At 44.8% G+C, this 16,271-nt stretch overlaps 1 protein-coding gene across 1 annotated transcript in view; it reads right to left on the bottom strand.

The window, feature by feature from the left end:
- ABCG1 (ATP binding cassette subfamily G member 1) overlaps window positions 1–14,561 on the bottom strand; it is a 64,819-nt gene extending 50,258 nt beyond the window's left edge. The window contains exons 1-2 of the mRNA XM_072847072.1: window positions 14,405–14,561; window positions 10,875–11,118 (exon numbers count right to left, since the gene is read on the bottom strand). Coding sequence (XP_072703173.1) covers window positions 10,875–11,118; window positions 14,405–14,446 — 286 coding nt within the window. The 5' untranslated portion in view covers window positions 14,447–14,561. The remainder of the gene's footprint in view (window positions 1–10,874; window positions 11,119–14,404) is intronic.
- Between the last annotated feature and the right edge of the window lie 1,710 nt (window positions 14,562–16,271).

The raw sequence follows: 16,271 nt of genomic DNA, 5'->3' as shown, positions 1-16,271 counted from the left end.
ATGAGCCTCAAATAGTTATTTTAGACAGTCGAGCCTCAATATTCATATTCAATAAGCTGGCTGAAGTTCGTGGCTTTTTGACCCAGAAAAAATAACTGCCCTTCCTCTAACAGCAAATATTTACCTTCAGTCCCCTTCCTTTTAATTGTGTACTCATTTACCAATTCTAGCCCTGTCACGCTGGTGCTATCAGAGCACTTAATTTCCAAAGCACTTGAGGTAATAACTGGATCATGACTAAAAAAAGTATACTAGCCATGCTCTGTCAGTGCAGCCTCATCCACTTGACTGCTTCCACAAGCACAAAACAGATGCAACAGGGCAGAATTTAACTCCATCGCTCAACAAGAGTATTAAAACCTTCAGATTTTTTTTTCTTCAAATTTCATATTAGCTAGGTGCATCAATTCATTTGAAATTCCATTCTTCTCTTGTCTGGCATAAAAGCCTACCCTCTGAAGATCAGCAAGAGACAGAGCAGAGGTCTCATTCTCATTTACCCAGGAACCTGACCACTGCATGTTCCATCTTCTCCTCTCTCCTGTAGCAGATGTACTGCAATTATAAACAACATTTGTTATTATTCTAAACATGCAAAGCAGCAAGAAATATGATTCTTACACAAAAGATGTAGGCTGTAGATACCAGATGAGAGGCAGATGGTAAATTACCTTGTAAAGCCAAGGTCTCTGCCATTTATTTTTCTTTGGAATGGATATATAACAAAAAACGAACAAACAAACAAGCTGTTAACTCAGTTTCACTGTTATGTAATTCCACATACTTCTTTCTGATAAGAATTTGGACAGCTTCATCCCTATCCTCTCTGAAGAGAATTAAGTCTTCAGAGTGCATCTGCTTCTCCCCCTGAAATCAGCAAAGTCTAAATGAACTGTAAATGAGAATACAAGCCTAACAGCAACAAGAAAGTCCAACTGGGAAACACCATTACAAAGGTTGCCGCAGTGTGACTCAAGACATACTGCAACATGCGTCTCCAGCCACACCATTTCCTAGGCAGAATTATTTTGTCCTCATTCCAGAGACACTTACACAGCACTAGTCCTTCTGTATTTTATACTACCACTTACATTCTGTATCAAATAGTCATTCTAAAATCTTCTTTTCTAAGAGACGAAGTATCCAAAGGCCAAATTAAATGCAAATGTCTGCATGAAAGCACATAATTGACAAGGGGGGCATTTTCAAACATCAGAATCGCCACCAATGGGATATTTCAACAGGCCTCCTGATAATTATTTCAGGAATAAATGAAATGTATAAGAACATCTACCTGTAGGAAGCTATTGAGACTCAAATAGTTACTGAAAACAACCAAAATTGCTTGGCCTTGTATGTATGTGCTGTGACCCTTTTCCATTATACTTAACATGTCATTTTGGGGATGAACAAGTTAAAGAATTGGTTGAAAAGGGCAGTAATTCTTCCATACATATTTTATTATACAGTAAATTCTTTTCATGTATTTGAAAGTTGGTGAAAAAGTGACTACATTTGGACGGACTGGGGACCCTCAGTCTTTCCATTTCCTAATTAACATACGTTTTGATATCAAGAAGATGCCTGCTACAGCTTGGTCCTGGGCTTGATGAGGAAGACTCTGCCAGTCCTAGGCACTAAAGCTGTGCTTGTAACTTACCTTCATACTAGAGAACTAAATTTTCCAGATGGTACAGTCTAAGTAAGGGCTGATGGTTTTGCTGTCCCCTAAAGCTGTTAAACAAAAATTGCTAGCTTCTAGGTTCAAAGCCAGCACAGTGGGCAGGCAATCTGAATCACTAACATCTCAGCTTGTTACTGTCCCAATGGTTTTGACAGAGAAAAAAGAGAGGTCTTGTGCAGAAGTCTCTGGTACAAAATTTGGTAACATAAATTGCATGTGATGTCTTTTGGAATTAATACCTAAAAAAAGAGGGCCATTTTGTCACCTTACATGGATGTCATGTTTCAACAAGGTCTTTTATTAAAGTTCTTAAATAAATGAATCTGATAAGAAGGTAGATGGCTGGTTCTCAAGCAAATGAGAAAGCAGATAAAGCAACAGGAAACAAAAGAGTAGGAGTCAGTGGTCAATCAATGAAGAAAGCTTATCCTCGAGTCTCAGGGAATCTTTACTGGACTAGGTGCTGCTCACCTCACTCCTGAATGGTTTGAAAAAGGAGGCACATAGTGAGGTGACAGCATGAACACCAAAAGCCTGCTTAGGTTCAGAGAGCAAGTGAATGATTTTACAAAAGAAAAATCCATTGACAGCTAGTAAACACAAAGATACTACACCTAGTTCAGGAAACCTCTGAGCTGCAAGCTGTGAGAACCCAGGGAAACACCACTACATACTTGCCTGCACTTGAACTCTTCCCCAAGCATTCAGCTCTACCTGCTGTCAGAGAAGGGACGCTGGGCCAGGTGGACCTTCTCTGACTTTGTATAACGGCAAGCTGACCTAAACTCCCAGCTTATTTTTATCAAAAACTCAGTCTCATGTTAGACATATATCCTTATGCACCTCAAGAGTGCGCAAGTCACAGAGGTTCTGGGGATAAGGCATGGCCTTTTTGGCTAATGCATTTAAGTTTTGCCTCAAGGACATTAATCTTGAGACTGAACACCCACCCTTCAGTTTGCAATGCTTTAATTTTAAATCCAGATCAGTTCATTCCCGTGTGCTAAACTATCATGTAAATTTTGCTGGGATTCTCCTTGTCTGTTGTTTGGAGTAAGTCTTGAGATGTTAATAGTAAGACCAAACACTGTTTTCTAACAGAGGACAAAGGTAGCCACCAGTTTAATGGGTACAGTTGTGAATTATAATGCAGTTGAGTATTCCTTGTGAGGGTCTGCCACATTTTGAGTAGTATCACATTCCCTGAACTCTGTCTTCCCAAAGCCAGCCAGTTTACCTACAAGAACAATGCTACAGGGAAGTGTGAAGCAATTAATTTCTTAGAGAATACAGAGCTGAACTCTGAGACATTAAATCCCCTGAGAACAAAAGACCTGCCTTAGTAAGCAGGTAAGTTTAGACCCCATGGGCTTCCAGAAGGCACTTTCCAAAATGGCATGTAAATACACAAGTGAAAATGGACTCTAACAGCATTTTTACTCTTGAGCTAGTTTCTATTCTTGGTTGCTTTTGTGATTTCTCTTTCCTTTTACTTAAGTTATGGAGAACCCTGATCAAACCAGCTGATGGCTGAAGCCTTCAATTGCAAAATGACTCTTGCTTCATCTTCCTTCAGACTTCAGACGTATCTTCAGACTATGGGCCGAATTGTGAAATGTGAAAAAAGTACACCCATACGATGGTGCATGCTGTCTCTACCTCCTCAACACCTTGAGTAAGACATGACTGCGTATGGGCAGAGGATAGCAAAGCATTTAATCAAATCCCACTCAGTGTACAGAAAGTTGTAGTGGAGGGCTGTCAGGGTGAGTTACAGACAGCCCCCAACACACGTTTACTGTGAGATGGAAACAGTGGAGACCATAGCTCAAAATCCTGGCAACTCATCATCACCACTGCCATTACCACTTTCCTGGCATAAAAACTCTGAAATGTTTTAATTGGTAACTCTCTAAAACCTCCTTCCTCAGCCACAAGTTTTCACAACAGCAACTAATAAAACTGATTGTATTAAAACATTAGCTAAAATGAAAAACAGTCAGGTCTTTGTAATGTTTAGTTTTAATAAGCTATACAGCAAAGAGAAAGAAGAAAAATACGTTCTACTCACACAGAGACTCAGTGACCAAAACTCACTGAGTCAAACTCAGACACATTTCCAAAAAAAGCTCCAGGTACAAAAAAAACCCCAAAAAACAAAACAAACCCACAACAAGAACAATGGGTTCTGCATGGAGGAAAAGAAGTAATGCTGAAGTAAGGTCGTACTCAGCTGGGAAACAGTAGAAGGATCAGACAAAGGGGCTGACCAAGACTTGTCCCCAGTAACCTCTATTTTATACAACCCATGCAAGAGGATGCTAGGAAGAGTTATATATCACTTAATAAAATGCTGTGAACTATTCCGGTAACAGCAAATACTCTGTATATTTTTACTATTTTGAGACAGCTTAAGTGTTAAAAGAAAAACAGCATGGATTTTATCAACGTTGAAACATGCATTTAGAAATCCTCTGCTAAAAATCACGTTTCATTTTCATTAATTTTGCTAACATTTTAAGTCACTGAAAAAGACTCCACAAAATACTTGCTTAAAGAGCTTTTTACTAGTATCACAGTTCATTTCAACCAGCTTAACTTGTTTATTCTTTCTAACATATGGATCTTAATTTGCATACATCCTGCTCTCAGAGATGAACACGCTCTCAGACAAAGCAGGCAAAAATGGATGAAAACAATACAGCCCATCTGTCAGAGAAAGGCGGAAAAAAAAAACCAAAACAAAAAAACCCAAACCCTCTTTCGGAAAGGGGGTTTTGCTCTTTACTGTTCTGCATCTTTTCCTCCCATCGTAGCAACAGCGCCTGGAGCAGCCAACCAGGGCCGGGGCGGCGGGGCCAGAGCATCACCGCCGGGTTACTGCAGTGCATTGCCCGCCAGTAACCGCGCCGGGCGAGACCCAGACCGGGCATGCGGCACCTCTACCGCAGTGCACCTGCTGGGGATGAGGACAGGCTTTTTCCGACTCCTCCAGCAAGGATTAGCAAATAATTTAGGGCAAATCCTCCCCTCCTCGCCCCCCCTCTCCTTCTTCATTTGGGTCTTCAGATATCTCCGGGGGGGGGCTGAAATCTTTTAAATGAAGTCACAGAAAGGATGCAGCAGAAAAAGCCTAACTAAATACAAAGAAACAGGTCTGTCCAAGCGAAGTACCAGACCTGATTCGTAACAGAGCACCGAAGCAAACCAGTGAAACCCAGCCTGTTTAAATCTCTGCTGATGATCTGACAGTGGGTTAAACTTCCATCTTACGCAGAGATCAGTATTAACATAAAATACAGACCTCTTTGCTGAAATGTAGGTATCTAGCTGTTCTGATGACTCTCGGACTGTGACAGCCACTTTTCATGTTTCATGAGTATCAAGCAACCTGGCAAAGACTCCGTGTTTCCCCATCGGACATGACACAGCCATCCACAATAAGCACGGTCCTTCATTCCCCTCCTTCCACTCCTGCCGTTTAACGTGCTGAATCTCAAAGCTAGGAAGCGGCAACCTTGTGAGAAAAGACAGCACCTCTCTGGCTGATTGTTTCCACAGGGTCTGAGCCATTACAACAAACCCAAAATAACAGAAATATCACATTTTCTGCTGAGCATGAATTTCTGTATTGCTACTAAACCGCTCTACAAAAATACCCGGCCGCATTTTGACCGGCTGGAGCCCGATCCCTCAGAGGTTACTAAAGACCAAATCCTACCAGAACTTACACTTGAACGCAGCACAAATGAGTCATTACGGTCCTAAAAATAACAACGGAGAAATTTCCAACTAAAATGTTGCCTAATTAACCATGAATACTGACAAGTAGGAGGAAAAAAAAAGTAATCCCTGAGTTGTTGTGGAGTTTTGAAAGCCAATTTATTACTACTTTCTTCCTGGATGCACTCAAGTTATGTAGGAACAGTATTTCCATTTCCATCCTACATTGTAACAAAAACACCTAGAAATAATAGGACAAATGTCCTTCGGTGTGGATATAGAATGTATGTATCTTTTCAAAGTGAAGCTGAATGAATTTGACCACAACAGAAGGCTCCAAAGTACTTTTCACACCCTCTTCGTATTTAGGACTATCCATAATTTTATCCTCAAACCACTCATTCTATTCAGATTACTTTATGGCACTTTTAACAAAAATGGCAGAAAGCTAAGGCACTGACTTTTCACCAAAATCCTCTTGCAAACAGTTTTCAGGGAGTCCTAGAATTAAAAACTACGCGTCTATAATTTTTCTATAAACTGGTAAAACCAATATATGTTTCTGTGGTTTGCATTTCAAACTGCAGTTTAAACAGACGGTTCAGAAGCCAAGATAAGATCCACTTTCAGATCTCTTTCTCATCCCTTAGATAAATAGCTTTGTGACAAGACACTGAAATTTTGGACATGGTTTGTTCTGAAGCTCTGTGGATCTTGCTCTTTCTCATTTAAGAAGCCCATACTGGATCTAATGGAGGACTCTTCTCTTTTTCTTCCCCTCCATGCCAGCCAGCTCCCTCTTCCTAAAAGAAAGGAGAAGGCATTCTCGGACTAAACAGCCCTATTATTTCTTTGCATGCTGAAGTTTCCTTTTTCTGGCTTTGACAGCTCATCTTAATCTTACAACACACTGTCTCTGCTCGAGCAGTCCTGCAGCTCTCTTACACAAACCTGGAACCTTGCTGACTACGGGAGACCCCTGGCACATGCTTGAACAAAGGCAGGATTGAAAGATCAAGGCACGTTTTTGATTCTGGAAGATACTTACCCTCACAAGATCTGCATTTAATCACTTATGAATCTCTTCCCTTCAAAACTGAAGAAATAGTTGATCCTACCAGTCGACTAATTCCCTAAAAGCTTTATGGGAAAAATGCCAAAGTCATCGGAGACCTTTTGAAACTTTTACCTCTGCAACCTCTTCCAAATTCCCATATCGGTAAGAACTCCTACCGAACGGAATGGGTCAGATACAGCTTCTTTGATCAAGGACTCACCTACCAGATTCCTTCCCTGTTAATACCACTGACTTCAAGAGGAATTACACCATGAATGAATCAGGACCAGAGTCATACCAATCTTTGCTATGAATTCGATAAAACCTCATTAAAAGGAATAGAACAGCATTTATCATACAAATCTGAGAATTAAAATGCCCTTCCTTACTTTTAAAGAGAAAATGAGATTTAATAGATAAATTAGGCATTTTAAGGCTGAGACACAAATCAATGAAAAATTCTAATTTGAAGTCTACGATGGCTTATTTAGCTGCTTTGTTGTTGACAAGCAATGCAAATTCACATTTCTTTGTGCTTTTAATAAAATGTAAATGATGTTACATACCATGAGTTTCATTGTCTGAACAATACTGCTAAGTACAGAACACAATGGCAGCATTACTAATTATTCCTCCTTTTGTTCATTTAGAGCCTAACCTTAACATTACTTTGCAAAACCATTTTTACTGAAGGGAGTACATTTTTTTGTTGTTGCTCTTTAGTTGACTTCCTCTTCAACATGCTGGCACAGATTGTCTTTGCAAGGAAACTATACTTCTCCCTTTGTGATCTAACACTCATGAAAGGTTTTAACTAATTCATTACAGTCATGGAGAAAGATGTAGAAAAAGCAGAATTTTTTGCCAAGCTCCGTTTCAGAATAGAAACACCATTAATTTAAAAGGCACATTTTCATAACAGCATCCCTTATCGCTTATTGCCATGACCAGCACCCAAGAACAACGTGAACTGACAGACCTCTCCCATTTTATTTTTTTTTTTCAGCTTGTGCATACAGGTTTCCTGTTTTTTAAAAATCAGTTGCGTTTCCTACACTGGACTTTGTACCTTTAGGAATGTGTTTTCTGCTACTCCTCTCATAAAAAAGTGAATTTAAAAATTTCACATCATGGCAATGACAGATCCTTTTAGCACAGGGAACCCCCAAGGAGCATAGAGCTAAAACATCCATCAGTGTTTCAAGGCACAATATTGCCCTTTTGTTGAGCAGAGACAGATTAAAATCCATTGCAAAGTCCCAGTTTCCCACTGGAGGAGAAACCAGTAAGAGGCATTCAGAATAGTTTTACGTGTAATGCATTCATCTGCAAGCCCACCAGTTTTAAAGAGAGATATCCCAAATTGCACACAAACAATTCTACTGCAGAACCACTAAAACAATTCAAGGAATCTGACAGTTCATTTGAGACAATTTCAATTGAGACATTCATTTGAGACAATTTAGACAACTGAGTTTTCTATTTCTCTAACGGAAAACTTTTTCTATTAAAACCAATACATTGGGTCAGTCCCTGGAGTAGGGAACATGGCTGGGAGGAAAGTTTGTTTATTGAAGGTTTCTATAGTCTGGCTAGCGATTCACTGAATCACAGAAGTGTTGCTTGGAAGGGACCTTTGGAGGTTGCCTAGTCCAGCCTTCTGCTCAAAGCAAGACCATCACCAACACAAGATTAGGTCAGCTGTGGCTCTGCCCAGCCAAATTTTCTACACGCCCTGGCATGGAGAAACCACACCATCTCTGGGTGACCTGGCCCAGTGCTGCACCAACCTCCTGGTGAACGGATATTTGCTAATGTCCACCATAAGCCACCCAAACTGCAGTATGGGGCCATTAGCTCTTGTATATCAGCTGGCACTACTGACAGGACGTTGGCTCTGCTGTCTTTATAAGTGCCCTCTAGGTAGTTGTATGCCAGAATGAGATCATCCCCCAGCTTCCCCTTCACTAGACTGAACAAGCCCAGCCTCCGCAGCCTCTCTTCGTAGGTCCCCTGACCAATTTTTTACCCCTCTGACAGACCCCTTCCAGCTTCCCAATATCTCTGTTGACCTGGAGGGCCCAAAACTGGACACAGTATTCCAGTTGTGCTCTCACTGATGTTGAGAAGGATAACAACTTGCCTCCATCTGGCCAGGTCCTCCAAAGGTAGCTTATTATGTGGTTTACCTTACTTGCAGTGAAGAGTACACTTTGGCTCACATTCAGCTTGGCATCAACTGTAAACCCCCCAAGTCTTTTTTTAGACCCTTGGCTAGCAGAAGAGTGCCAAGACCCGCTGGCAGAGAGCATGCCTCACAGCCACTCAGAGGCTGTCCTTAGTGGTCCGAGGAAAGACATATGGTGCAAGACCAGGCGAGGAGGGGAGAATATGAACTCCTGCTCACAGATAGCCAGAACAGTTTCATCTCCTCTTTCAAATCTAAGTGTAGTGACACAGTCATAGCCAGCTATGCCCTAGAGCTAAATACTGCAACCGGTCCTTCTCAGCAGCAGGACATTTCGTCAGGATGTGCCATTTTGTTCAAGCCAACTCACTTGGACATGTCAGCAAATGTGGACAAAGGTTTTTGGTCTAGAATCCCTCGATCATTTTTGGCCAATAAGAAAGAGATCCAGTTAAAAACCTCAAGTTTTTAAATCTTACATGAGACACTTTGGCATAGTTCCATTTCTTGGTGGAAAAAAAACTTCAATGTTTGAGTTCGTTCTGATAAGATAAAAAATAATTTTGCATGTGCGAAACTTGCTGCCAAACCAAGTTGTTCTCCTATGCACAGTATGGCTACATGCAGTTATAATAAAGGATTAAAAGAAAGCAGGTGTGTGCACATACAGTTTTGATGTTGAAAAACCCATTAAAGCCTCAAGTTTGCACGTCCTTCAACAAATGCATAACTGTATGCACAAGCTGTCCACATACAGTAGCACTTCCATGGCCATAGATCCAGTGTTTTTCATACCACACGTTTTTTGACTATTAAAGCCTTGGTGTTGTGATAATGACACAATTTCCAGACAGCAGCAATGTACTTTGTGAAACAATTTCAAGTGGAACCTTTAAGCCAGTGGATTTACAGATTCAGAGCAAGTGCAGGTATCAAGTATGGCTCAGGTGAGCGGTGCATTGGCAGGGGCTTATCTCTTAAAAAGAACTAAAGCACACAACCATACCAATTTACATTACTAAGAGAGAATTCCTCAAGGAAGAGCAATTATGTCATTTAGTACCCGAAATTCTCCTGAAGATTTCAATATTTTCTCTTGGGCTTACTTCTTTTTGCTAGCAGTAATTTACTGCACGACCTAGTTTTCCTTTCAGAGATGACTAGTCACACACACAAAACAAAAACTCTCTAGGAAACACATGGCTACACAAAGCAGATGAAGGTATAAAAAGAACAAATGCAAAGCAGATGAAAAAGGACAGAGCCACCTTACACGCACCTTTCACAACTGGAATAGACCAAGAGCGTATGAAGGAGAGAGCTAATACGCCCTCCTTACTCCCATCAGTCAATCAGCACTAGAAGAATTGTCTCAGAGCCAGCCATAAGTGAAACTGGATTGTGAGAGGAAAGTGGTAACACTTCACTTCCTTGAGATGGATTTGATAGCTGTATCATTCTGGTGTGCCCCGTGCTGTAGGCTGTGAACTCTTTGCGGTGTGTTATTAGCAAAGTAGCTAGCAAAAGCATCCTGGTCCTTGACTAAACCTCAGGATGCAGCCCTAGCAATAGCCAGTGATTTCATCAGTTTAAAGAAATGGTAAGCTTAGAGAGAGCCGTCGTAGAACACCACGAGACATGGATGGGCTCACATTCCTACAGCTCTTACTTCCAAACACAGCGTTTTACAAGAATAATTTCTATCCTGGTTTCAAATGCCTTCTGAAATTCTGAGATGCTTGCTGTTCTGCAAGAGTACTGAAAAAATAACCATTTCACACAACAGCCAATCGCAAAAGTAAAAAAAGCATCCTCTTTCCCCCCACCCCCATCTTTAAATTACTGCATGCTCTACCCACTGTCAACAATAAATTGCAGACATGCAAGATCACAGGACAGATATTTGGCAGCACAGCAATACTATATTTACTTCAGACACTTTAGAATTGGGAGGCAAAAATAAGCAGTTGTATGAACTACTGCATCTACAGTTTCTTGGAGTGCAAGGGGCCATACCCCACTGCCTCGGGCTCCGGGAAAGTTCCCTGGTGCTGGCTGGGGGACAGTGGGCATATCAAGAAGCCAAGCAAACAGCAGCTGTGAAAACGCGCTCCCTTTACTCGCTTTGCTTCGCCGTCCACAACAGATTCATTCCACCTATTATGACCACCAACATGGGCAATAATATTTGTATGTTAGCCAAAACATTAAGTTTTCCTTACCTTTCTTCCTCCACCATGGCCCTTCTTGGATAGAGTACGACAGTTCTTTAAACTCAATATTCACAGCTGGTCTGCGGGGTAGGTAGGAGAAACGATGAGCTTCTGTCAGAGTATTGTCCACCTTTTTTAAATGTCCATTCATCAGTCGAACATCTTGGTTATCTGTGCCATTTGAGACCACTTCATCCACCGAAACACACACTGACTTTGGCTCGGCCATGGTACAAGCAGAATTGCTGCCGTTCTACAGGCAAAAAGTTGGAGAAAGGACAAAGTTCACAGACTTTTGTTTAGGAACACGTTTCAAAACCTTCTGCCTTAGAAGAATTATTATTTAAATAACACAAGGATCCAGCACAGTAATGCGCTGAAAGGTGAAAGGGAAAAAAAAATAAAACAATCCTTTGTTTGTTCTGCCAGTGTCTTGACAGAAGACGTCAAAGAGCTCTTGCACTTGCAGCATACAAAGGGCAGTTCCTTCAGCACCAGTTTACCCTCAAAGGGAATATACACAGCACATTTGTATCTTCAGAACAGAGTAGCTCTTGCACCAGATTAATACAACATTTGTAAGTTCAGTCCCCATTGTATTTGGTTTCTCATGCACTCAAAGAATTTTGTTCTAGTTACTCTGATTCCAGGGCTCATATTGGGACAGAGCTGAAGGGGAAAGGAAGCTAGCTGTGCGTTATTTGTGCATTATTATTTGTGCATTATTTGTGCAGACATTTCAGAAGACAACCACTCAGAAAGTCTAAGAGCTCTTATTCCTTTGGATCCGGATATACTTCTGTAAATGTGAAACTGCACAAGCTGTATTTCTGCAAATTTTGAAATGTACTATTTTGTGGCCTTATTTGCTCCTGCACTGATAGTTCTGGAGACTTTGCAACCTGGAACAGTACAACTTCTTTCCTAGAGGTCTGTTAGGAAAGCACAGCGCTTTCCACCCAAAATCGTTGCACGCTTTCCTTGCTTGACAGTGATCCCTAATGGAAATCTTATCAGCTACATAAACATATTAAACCCTGCTCCAGTACTTGCACCATTCACACTGTAAGGTCAATGCTTTACGCTTACAGCCATACCTCTTACTATGCTTTGCCCATCGTACCACTCAGCACAATTCCACATGGCATTTTGTGGACTGAATCTCTTTCCCCTCCTCTCCTGACCATGACAATGGCCTGCCACCTGCCTTTCTCTTCTTTTTTATTATGCACACAAAATCTGAACTTTTTCCATTCCTTTTACCTGCATGGGCACCTTGCACCAATAGGAACAGGATGAGTATAAAGCCAGAAGTAAAACAATCATGAATTTCCTTCAGCTAAACAGGATTTTCAACAGCTCAGAGGCTGTTCCTTGTCATCTGTTGTTTGGAGTATGTCATAAGCAGGGCCCAACACCTGCACAGTTGTCTATTAGAAAATTCATATTTTTAATGCAGATCTGTATTGGAAAAGCCTTCTGTAGCTGACTTATGTGCTAGGCTTTCCATGCTGTCACATCTGCCCAACAATCTACATTTCCCCAAACATATCTCTCAGAAAGCGTATGTGCTGCGCTACTTTTCAAGGCATCAGTGTTGAACACCCTCAAATAAAGAGCTGTAGGTCATGCCACTGTCTCCCCCTACTTGTCCTCCAATGCGACTAAGAAGTCACATTGCCTCCTTTTCACTGCGCCATTTTCACCCTCTCTGTCATGGTTAGTGGTCTTCCCATTTATCTTGTGAAGGCAGTACTGCTCAGATCAGTCACCTGTCATGAATGCTGATGAAAACCATAAAAAAAAAAAGTCCTACATAACCACTACATAGCTAGCGTCTTCAGGTTCTTCAAGCACAAGCCCCAAGTCCTGGATGTAAAAATCAGCTACACCTATCACATTTTCCCAAGAAAGCGATTTTAGTTGTGTTCTCAACTTAATCAGAGGTCAGGTATCCAGTAACACTTACTCCCATTTTCTTAAATAGTTGACTGTGATGGCATGTAATTTGAACATAACAAGAGTAATGTGAAACATCTTAGAACTGAACAATTAAAGTAGAGGAACCTCCCTCTTCCCTAAAAAATAAGAGAAGGTGAGTTAACAATATTCTTTCCTGAATGTTTTCAAGGCTTACTTTGGCACTTAATAGCTGTTTGGTTCAGAGGAACCACTGAGCACCTTCACATGTCAGAGGGAATATCCGAAAACTAAGACTCAATGAGCAGGTCACCTTGAGTATTCAAGGGATGGTCAGAGCTTCTCCAGTTTAGATCAATTCAAAAAGCAGCATCCTTTGGACAAAGTCCTTGTCTCTGCCTACTTAATCATCTGCGAGTATGAAGCCAGAGACTTTTGTTCATGGGACATTAAACAAACCATTTCAATCACGCAGTGGACTGAAATGCCTGTTTTCAGCAGACGGTGACAGAGTCCAGTGCCAGCCCTCAGTCACACGCCTGCCTCCTCCAGGGACCACCTGCTATGGGCGAGGATCCCCCTCAGGGACCACCTGCTATGGGCGAGGATCCCCCCCGGGGACCACCTGCTATGGGCGAGGATCCCCCCCGGGGACCACCTGCTATGGGCGAGGATCCCCCCCGGGGACCACCTGCTATGGGCGAGGATCCCCCCCGAGAGCCTGGGGTGGCAGAAACGGCTCCCAGTGGCGGGATCATCTCTGCTTGCGAAGAGGTGGGCAACTCCCGTCGTTACGACAGGCACAGACTTACCAAGCCCTGTGCAACTGCTCCTCAGACACACCTGAACTCCCTTCGTATACCCGCTAACACCAACAAACCGTTCGTTTCTCCACTGACATACCGACCTGTACGTACAGCCGTGCATTTCAAACTGCTGCCCATTTCACCCCCCCCTGCGCACCAGACATGAAGAGCGCACGTTCTCAAAGACCGCGCTCACCTCTTAGTTGGCTTCATACAGCTTTGTTTCCCACACGGTTTTATTTCGCCCGTAAGGAGCTGGACCGCTTCCCGGCGCCCACCGGGCACGGCAGCAAACGCCCGCCCGTTCGCAGCGGCAAGACGGTCCCACAGGCTCTGCCCGCTCCCTCCCCAGACGCCTCCCCGCTGAGCGTCCCCCCCGGCTCCCGCCCGTGTGCCGCTCGCCCCGGGTGTTATGCAAAGGTTACGGTCCCTCCGCAAATCTGTTTTGAAAACGACGGGGCGCAGCGGCGCAGGGAGCATGCTCGGAGCAGCCGCTAATCCCCCGGCCTTAGCTACAGCCCAGAGGTAACCAGCGGTCAAGCCCCGCCATGCGCCGCCGTCCCCTCACACACCCCCGCCGCCCATCGGCGGCTGCCTCGCACCCGCCACCCGGCACCCCCCGGCGGGACGCAGCCCCGGGCCCGCCGCCCGGCCCCAGTTTTCCCTCAGGGAGAGCGGGAAGGCGTCCCGCGGAGCCTTCGCTCCGTGCTCCCCCAGCCCCGCACCTCGCCCGCCCCGGCCGCGCAGCCCCCCCACGCCATCCCCGCGCCGCGGCCCGGCGGAGGGAGGCAGGGAGGGCAGGGCGCGCCTTACCAAAGCGGTGCCCAGGGAGAAAGCCGCCATCAGACATGCCATGTGCCTCGCTGCCCGCCCGGCTGCTGGCGGCGGCTCCCGCTCCGCCGGCGCCGCGCGGAGCCCTCGAGTGCCGCCTCTCCGCCCAGACTGGCTGCGGGAGGCAGGCAGGGAGGGAGGGAGCGGCCTCCCGCCGCGCTGGGGCCGCCTCCGCCCCGGCCCGCCGCAGCAGGCACGGCCCCCGCCCGCCCCCGCGGCCCCGCCGCGGGGCTGGGGAAAGCCGGCGGGGCGGTGCCGGGGGTCGGAGGGTCCCAGCCCGCAGGGGTGCCCCTCCGCCGCGGGCAGGCGTGGGCAGCGTGGCCCCGCTGTGGGCACCAGCCCGTCCCGCGCGTGGCCGTGGCTTTGCCGAAGCCGGCGGCAGACACCTTTCCAGGGGACTGGCCGCTGAGGACGGCTGGTCGGGACATCCCTGCGGGGAGCTGCCGGGCATTGCCTGCGCAGTCATAACTGGCACAGCTTACGGCCCGGCTTCCTCATGAGCTCCCGGAGGGGACGCGGGATGGCATTCCCCGAGGAGACGGGGAATCGAAGCTCCATCTGATTGTGCCTTGTGCCATCTTGCCCGCATGGGGAGGAGACGGCTCTTCTGGCCCTGGAACTCGCCCGCCATTGATTTATAAGCAGAGCAAGCCGTTGTGGTTCAGAAATGGATGGAAAGAAAGGTTGTCACTGAGTTTCCATCTTCATTCGTTTTTCCTCAAATCAAAGACCTGCATTTCAGCGAGGCTGTGCAAAGACAGGGCCTGAACCACACACTTGCCCATGAAGTGCAATGGGTGGTGTTCACGTGCCGTTAGGGTTGCATTGGCACTGCTGACTTGAATCTAGATCCGTGACTAGGTTTTGAGTTAGACTCCTTAGCCATGCTACCTGGTGGCAGAAAGCTCTGACCAACCAGTTCACCAAGAAGCCAGATACTGGAAGACCCACCAACCGTCTGAAGTGCCTCTGAAGTTATGTACCTGCTGGGCCTGCTTTTGGCGTGTGCTGAGGCTCCCTCTCTATTTCTCTGGAAGCAGCAGGAAGAGAGGATGAATTATAGCAGGGGTCTGAGAATTGGATTCAAAGCGTCTACCAAACGTTATAGACACAAATTCGTAATCTGTGAGGAATCTTCTAACCAGGGAGCTTGCCATAATGCTTGGTGCTCACGTAGCACTGTACAGACACAGAGGTAATCTTCACAAAGCACATGGAAGGTAGGTAAGTATTTTATCCTTGCTGAGCTGTGGAGGGGTGTTTACTGCAGGCAGCACAGCACTGCGGGGAGGAAACTGCTGCACAGAACATCTGCGCTGGGTCAGAGGGGGGCCCATCTCCTGCAGTACCCTCCTTCCTGACAGTGGCCAGGAGATGGATGCTCAAAGAAGAGCTTAAGCACAGGACTGGCTTGTATCAGATGGCTTCCTGATGCTCTCGCAGCCTACAGCCTTTTTTGGCTCAAGGACTTCCTGACATAGCTGTCGCTTCTGAATATTATAATAACCCTCAGTAGATATCTCTTCCATGAGAGAAGACTCCCTCTTGGAAACATATGGACTCTTACCATCCACCACATCCTATTGCCAAGGAATAGCGTGTGGAGCCTCACTGAGCTTGACCTTGGATGCAGTCTGTAGATGTTGCAGAAAATTATTTTACTTATAACTCATGTATTGAGGAAGAAATGCCTACCTGCTGTGGAATACCAGACCAAACATGGATGGGCCCATCCAGAAGTCCTCACTGAAGGCTTGAACTGTGTTTGAGAAGAAATTTGAAATACAATTATCTCCTAATATTAGAAATAAAGATAAATTATGAAGCATTCTTCCAGTGAGGGTCCAGG

The sequence above is a fragment of the Ciconia boyciana genome, chromosome 1 (genome assembly GCF_034638445.1).
Source record: "Ciconia boyciana chromosome 1, ASM3463844v1, whole genome shotgun sequence".
Lineage (NCBI taxonomy): Eukaryota > Metazoa > Chordata > Aves > Ciconiiformes > Ciconiidae > Ciconia > Ciconia boyciana.
This window is presented reverse-complemented; position numbering and strand designations above follow the sequence as displayed.